The sequence below is a fragment of the Silene latifolia genome, chromosome 8 (genome assembly GCF_048544455.1).
Source record: "Silene latifolia isolate original U9 population chromosome 8, ASM4854445v1, whole genome shotgun sequence".
Lineage (NCBI taxonomy): Eukaryota > Viridiplantae > Streptophyta > Magnoliopsida > Caryophyllales > Caryophyllaceae > Silene > Silene latifolia.
In genome coordinates this window covers 25,608,514-25,616,105 of record NC_133533.1, presented here as the reverse complement: position 1 = coordinate 25,616,105, position 7,592 = coordinate 25,608,514, and the positions used below count along the sequence as shown (strand labels likewise).

General features: G+C 36.9%; 1 protein-coding gene across 1 annotated transcript; it reads left to right on the top strand.

Annotated features, from left to right (window-relative positions):
- Positions 1-2,070: 2,070 nt before the first annotated feature.
- Positions 2,071-7,582, top strand: LOC141596600 (vesicle-associated protein 1-3-like). Its single transcript, XM_074416800.1, has 8 exons — positions 2,071-2,505; positions 2,796-2,866; positions 2,976-3,057; positions 3,836-3,951; positions 4,046-4,195; positions 4,293-4,334; positions 7,010-7,087; positions 7,174-7,582. Exons 1-8 carry the CDS (start codon positions 2,454-2,456, stop codon positions 7,285-7,287), a joined length of 705 nt encoding a protein of 234 aa, XP_074272901.1. The 5' UTR covers positions 2,071-2,453; the 3' UTR covers positions 7,288-7,582.
- Positions 7,583-7,592: the final 10 nt, after the last annotated feature.

The window sequence follows — 7,592 nt, the reverse complement described above, 5'->3', positions numbered from 1 at the left end:
ACATAAACATATGTTATCAATTTAGCATCTTGCATGGAAAATGACCAGCTCTAATTTGTTTTTATTCAGCAACTTAGCGGTTTGGTAAACAGGTCTTACCGTGAGTTGATATTCCCCTTGTTGCCTGTACTTTTGTACTTTTACTGCTGCACTTGCGACTTCTACCCTTACATAGTTCTCTTTTCTGATCTTTGATGTTGAAGCATGTTTACTTAAATAGCTTATACCAAATACTTTGGATGTTTACTTAAATAGCTTAGCTTCTACCATATACTGGAGGGCCAACAAATGTGCTGGTTTTGAGTTTTAAAACGTTATGAATTTGTATGAACATTGAGAAGCTACTGATTATTACTCCCTCAGTCCCAATCATTTGTTTACTTTTCATTAAAATACCTCTCACAAAGAATATAAAAGGTAAACAAATGATCAGGACGGAGGTATTAGCTATTAAGATCTTGTGTTGTTGAAATGTTGCTGAATGATTCGGTGGGTGTAGTGGGTAGTGGGTAGTGGGTAGTGGGTCTGGTATAATTTTCCTATTTTCATCCATCAGGCGGGTACAAGTCGATTATTGGTATCTATGATGGGTCGTGGGGCGGCTATGCTTATAGTTTACCTGTTCGACTATCCTCATTCCCCCAGTCTCCCACCCGGCCTTGGTGACATGCCGTTATATAACCCACAGGCAGACTTTTGAAAGGGTAATTTTGTCCTTAATAGTCAATTTGACTCAAAAGTAAATGTGATATCAGTGATAAATTGGTTACGATTTGAAATTTCAAGCGTCTTCTCGGAAAGAAAATACAGTTAATCTAAATGAAGAGAGAAAGGAAGAACGAGCTTTGGCTTTGTTCTTTTTAATACCGTTCCATGCTACCATTTGATTTCGGGTCATCTGAGTTGTTTAGTCTTGTATAGCCAATAGTTATTTTGTGGAAACAGCAACAAATTACGATCTTTATATGCTTGTGCGCATTTTTGTATAGTACCTGCTGATTATATATGGTACTATGAAATCGTAGAATGGATTACGCCAATAGGTAAGTTATATTGTTGACATTTGTTGTTTGAACGTGTTCTTGAAATGAATATGTATTGAATCTAAATGAAGAGAGAAAGTATTAGCTTTTGGCTCTGCTGATCTTTTCAATACCATCCTGGGCTATCATTTGTTTGGGGGTATCTTGGTTGTTTAACTATATTGTGGAAACAACAAATTGCAACTCTTTATGCTTGTGTGATCCTTTGCATAGTACTTGTTGAATGCTGATTGTATACTGTTTTATGAAACTGTAGAATGGATTTCACAACCAAGTATGCTGTCATTAAAGTCATGAGCTGCACAAGATCAAGGGGCCAGGTGACTCAAGTTAGGGTTTAGTTCTTGGATGACCAAAATTGTTTTATCATGAGAAACGGCAAGGGACCCGTTAAGGAAGGAGACATTCTTACTCTTCTTGTATATGAAACAAATTTACTTAGATGTCTCAAAAGGCGTGTTTTTTTTTCCAATCAAGGCAACTGGTTATAAAATAATGCTTACTGCCTTTCTATACACTACCGACTTGCTTCATTCCGCTTAGAATTCCACCACATTCGTTTAACGTTTTGTTTTTCCTTGTGAATCACCGTGACTACTTATGGGTTACATTCCTAACACTAAGACAAAACATGTGACATGATTTTACACTTTTATTACGCATTATTAACAATGTCATTTCACCTTGTAATTCCACACACTCAATCTAGATTCAATTCCGCCTAGCATTTCACCAAATTGGGGCACCGCGTCCTATCGGGCGCGGTGCAACAACTAGTATAATTAAATGGAGTCAAAAATTTTTAGCAAGGATGAGCGAGAGATGTCACGAAGTAAAGCCGAATAAAGCTCAAAATTTTGAGATTTTTATTTTTCAACGAGGACGAGAGCCCCACGAAAACCCCCGCTAGGCCCCTCACCCCACTGCTCCGGAGCTTGGCCTTTAGCTAATGTTTGGTGGGAGCCAAATCTAGACCCATCCCTTGACATCACTTAATAAAACAATTAAAATCACCACTGGAAAACTTTATGCAAGCACTGCATTTCCTTTTCTACCCTCAATAATTTTGTGATTTATTGGACCCAAAGGTGAAAATGCACAAAATCATAAGGATAAAATTGTCAAAATGTTACCAACCACACCAAACTTTTCCAAAAGCCCACACTTCCCACAATGATGAACCGAACGTGACAAGTGACAACAAATAAAACAACAATTAAATCAATCAATTAATTAAAACAATTAAAACCCAGAACGTATGAACATTTAATTTAATCAAAAATTCAAGATGTGGGTTTAATTACTTGTACTTTTAATTTCATTCCTATCAATTAATTTCTATTTCTCAAAAAATTACACCAATTATTTCAAAAATCAGAAATTTTGGGGAAAATTGAGGAATTTGGAGTCATGAATACTGGAGATCTTCTTAATATCCAACCTACCGAGCTTAAATTCCCATGTAAGTTAATAAAGATTTAATCTTTTATCATAAATTTGCAATTTAAAATCTTCAATTTTATATTTTGTGACTTGGGTTTTGATTATTTATGTCAAAGTTAATAATTTTGTGACATGGGTTGTTTGATTAACTACCTTTAGTTTAAACGGATCCATTAATACAAATATCGTGACCCATTTAAATGAAAAGTTAGTTATTAATTGTAAAACCGTCTTACAGGAGAATTTGTAAAGGTTTTAGGACTCGGGTTTTATAAGTTTTTAATGGGTATATGTTGATTTGTGATATAGTTGAATTAAGGAAGCAGAGTTGTTGTTCTATGCAATTGACAAACAAGACAGACAGGCATGTTGCTTTTAAGGTATGATGCGATATTTGAGTTGTTATGTCAACTGTTTTGGATTTATGTTTTTGATGGGAATTTTTGTGTAATGATTTGATGATGATTGTGTTTGTTTGTATTGAGGTAGGTTAAAACAACCAATCCTAAAAAGTATTGTGTGCGCCCCAATACTGGAGTTGTTGTGCCTGGTGGAACATGTGATGTCACAGGTAATGTTTCTTTTTGGGTAAACAGTATTAATTGAGGTGTAAATCTCGTTATTCGAGCTGAAAGTTATTATCTTACTGAATCGTGTAGTCGATGTTCGTATGATTCCTGAATTTTCGAATGTTCTGAACGCTTTAGTCATCCAAACTGGTTTATAGATTGGTATGGTGGAGATCAGTGTGACTTGTAGAGTTGTAGGATTGAGTGAGCTTGTTTCTATTCCTGACTCTCGCACTTGCATATTTTTTGGATCATTATTGAATGCAAGGGGAGGGGAGAATGTGTTTCGATCTTTCCTTCCAAATCTCGTCAACTTTTTAGGGATTAGGTTCATTAAAGTGGGAGGGTAAATAGATTTCCCTCTACCCTTGCCTTCCCTCTTCCATCGCAATCTTATATCTTATTTTAAAAAAATTGGATACTTGTGCGGTGTTAAATGTGTTTTTGAATGGTCTGAATTACTTGTTTGTCCAAATTGGTTCACAGATTTGTACGGAAAGTGCATGGTATCTTGTAGGATTCTCTAGTTCCTTATACATTTAGTAATATATTGAACATACGCTCAAAATCCTTACTCAAGTGTGAATATAGAATTAGCAAATATTGTACATTTTAGGTCTGTATTCTCGTTGCCTCTAAAAAAGACTATGTTCATTTGGGTACGGGGGTTGTTTCAGCATGTTGCAGTGTTTTAGCAGGTAGAAGGTCTATCTTCTTGATAGATGGATGAGCTTTTATTTTATGGCCGTTAGTATTTAGTTTCCAATTGTTGTTTTGTAGTTACAATGCAAGCCCAGAAAGAGTCACCTCCTGATATGCAGTGTAAGGACAAATTCTTAGTCCAGAGTGCTACTGCTCCTGATGGCATTTCTTCGAAGGACATAACTCCTGACATGGTATTTTTTCTGTATTTGTTGTTTTTGTAAATTACACAGTTTAAGGATCCTAAGCTTATATCAGTCTTTCTTGACCTTCGTTTTGTAATTTTAGTTCAATAAAGAAGAAGGGAGAGTTGTAGAGGAGTTCAAGTTGAGAGTCATCTATATTCCTGCTAATCCCCCTTCACCAGTCCCGGAAGAGTCTGAGGAAGGTTCTCCGCCTCGTGAGAATGGAAGTGAACCTTCTTCGTTAGCATCAGCGGTGGGTGTTCTTGCAATTCGTGCTTGATATCTTTTGTGAATGCGCTCTCTTTAATTCTTCAATTAATCATGCTAATTTTTCTTGTTTAATCTTACAGGTAAGAAGGTCCTTTGAAGACTCTAGAGACAAATCTTCAGAGGTAATTGACCGATTTTGCCCCTATCTATTACCAAACTTTTTATGCAACTTCTGTGTGCTTGCTTATGGAGTGGCCCTGTTTTGGTTATTTTTGAGTAATTAATGACACAAGTCTGGTTCGTGAAGACATTACTGCCATTGAAGTTGGGTATGCTAATTGCTAGGAGGATGCATTTATTAGTAAGGTGGCAGCCATAAAAAATATCGATATTCTCCCCCTCCCTCTCTCCTTTCCTCCCTCCCTCTCTTCTGGATGCTTAAAGGGCCTCGGTTGGGGTTTGTTACTTTGAACAGTAACATATACACACACAAGATATAGTAGTGTGTATCACTGCTGTTTCCTTTGCAAATTTGTGCTCAGATTAGGATAACAAGAAGTTTTAGCTTCGTGGTACCGTATTAGGTATTTAGGTGTTGATAGGTAAAGGAGGGAGGTAAGTAAGGAGGTATAGATCACTCTGACAGTAAAGGAAAGTTTAATGGAGGGATAGAGAGGGGTCCAAAATTGGTTGATTGGATACCAATGTTTTAAGTTGTGAACGGGAGGCGCCTTTTACCCTGCAGGCCTTCCTTTTGAGTTAATCAAATTCTTGGGACATTGGAAATATTTGGGAGGAAAATTCCTTCTCGCACTTGGCATATTAAGTTGCAAAGTGCCCGTTTGGAAATAGTAGATTGATGCATTTTTAGCATATTCTAAACCTTGTACTCCATAATTGATTTGACTCATCAATCTACTACTGACTACTCTGTAGGGAAATCAATCTACTAACTTAGGTGTTGGGTAAATGACGGATTTAAGTAGCATATTTGCCGTAAATCTACCATCCTACAATATGTCCTTCCTCCAACATATTGACAAGAATATATTCTTGAAACTGTAGAAGACATCATTAACCTTTTGTCGTAAAGATAACCAATTGCAATAAATTTTTACGTGTTTTTTTTAGTGAATTTTTACCCACATGTACAACTCTCTACAACTAAAACCCCTATTTTACCAAATATCATTATAAATAATTGAGCAGAATTTGTTAGCCACAGCCTCACAGGCTCATAGCTCCTACTAAAATATGTCAATTTTCAGCTTTAGCATTCAGCTTATGCTAATAATAATCCAGCGAATGCTAAACAGGCCACGACCTAGTGGGTTGCATATATTACATGCATATTTGCTTTCATTGATTACTTGCTTGTTCTTTTGAGAAAGTTTCATTTAGGACAGAGATTTTCTAGAGGCAAGATATACGTTTAGTTTGATGTGAATGCTCGTCGCCAGATAGTCGGATACTCAATATTAATTTGATTGAACTTCAGAAACATGGATTTTAGTCAAATCTCATAAAGTTGTAATACAAATATGCACAAATACACATGAATCAGTTCCCAATTCTATCTTAACTGCTATTACCTGCTGTTTTGTTGGAGTGCCCCACAGTACTTCCGGCAAATGTGATCTCAATATTAGATGCATCTTTTCTTCTCATGCTATCGACAGTCTTCCATCTTTGCTGTTCTTTTCATTCTAATCTAGATGTTAGATGCATTTGACTCTTGACACTTGCTCTTAGGCTTGATGCCTTAATATATACTCCCTCCCACCACATATGTTCTTCACATTTTCTCTTTCGGCTAATTTCATATTGTCTTCCCATTTCTTTTCTTTCCAGATATAGTAAGTTTTTTTTTTTTGTTACAAAATTACTAAGTTATCCCAATAACTATTACTCCATAAATTTTTTTCAAAATGCCATTACTAATTAGACTCACTACATTCCTTACTCCCTAATTAACTTTATTAATGTCTCTCCTTCACCACCCCTAATCCCTCAGCCTCATGCCTATGCCTCCCCATCCCAGCCAAGTACCACCATTCCAGACCACCACTACTGTCCCAGCCAGCAAATTGTCACCCACCCACCACTATACTTACTCCAGGTCCAGATTTTTTATCCTCCGACACAAACTCCGACCACAATACATAATAAAGGCCGACCTGCTCTCCTCCGACAAACGGCGACCAACACTGGCGCCATCTTCCCTCTTAAACCCGGACAGTCTTCATCATTCGGTCACCTTTCCTACAACCCTTTACCGTCGAACTCTACTTTGCTGCCACCGGCGACAGTGGTAGTGGGTGGATATCCTCTGCTGGTGTTTGTGATGGTGGTCAGACTGGTGGTGGACTTGTGGGTCTGGGTGCCTAGGTGGTATGTGTGGTTTATGTTTGGGGTTTGATTATTGATTAATGGGCTGGTTAATTAGATAAGTTGGGTTTGTGCTGATGACAACCCACTTGTGCTTTTTGTTGAATAAGAGCTTCTAAAATGCCCTGCCCAAAAGTTATGGTAAAAACACATGTGATAGGAAGTACTAGAAACTTGGACGAAAGACTAAGGATATATTTTCGAGACATTAGGCTTTTATGCAAAACCTACAAAGACGAACAATTCACTTGACAAGCAATGCGAACCGTGAACTCTTCGTTCCTTTGTTGGTGGATTTTAGCTTTTTATGTGTCTGACAATCTCCGAACTATACAAACACCTTTTTTTTTTTTTTTTTTTTTGCTCTGTAGTTCTTCCACGATTTCAGTTTATATTAGGAACTTATTTTTATGATGATGATGGCGGTGTTTTACTAATCAATATGGTGTATTAACTTGTTCTCCTTCAGGCATATTCAATCATATCAAAATTGACTAACGAGAAAGCATCCGTCATTCAACAAAATCAGAAGCTTCGTCAAGAAGTGGTACAATGCTCGATTCTTGACTGTTAGCCTATAACTGTAAACTTAGTTAAATATTTTGCTCTGACATAAATTTATTACCTAACCAGGACATGTTGAAACGAGAACTGAGCAGAAAACCTTCAGGTGGCATGTCGATGTACCTCGTGATACTGATTGGTCTTCTAGGCATCTTGATGGGGTATTTCCTGAAGAAAACATAGGATTCTTTTACTTCTCACAGATGCATTTCCTAGTGTCTTGCAATCACCATAGCTGTAAAGATATTTATAGCGTCGTCGACAGTAGATTTCTTTAGGTTTGATCCTGGTTTGTTGTGAACTGGCATTAAAGTAAGCTTCAGCTGTTCTACTTTCCCATGTTAAACAACAGAACATGTTGATGGTGGAATAGAACTAGGTCTTTTTACATTCACACTTTTTTTTTTCCTTAGTTGGGTTTGTATAAGATTTCAAATGATTTTTGTTAAATGCAGTAAACTGAAGATTGTGTTGCGAATCGGAGTACC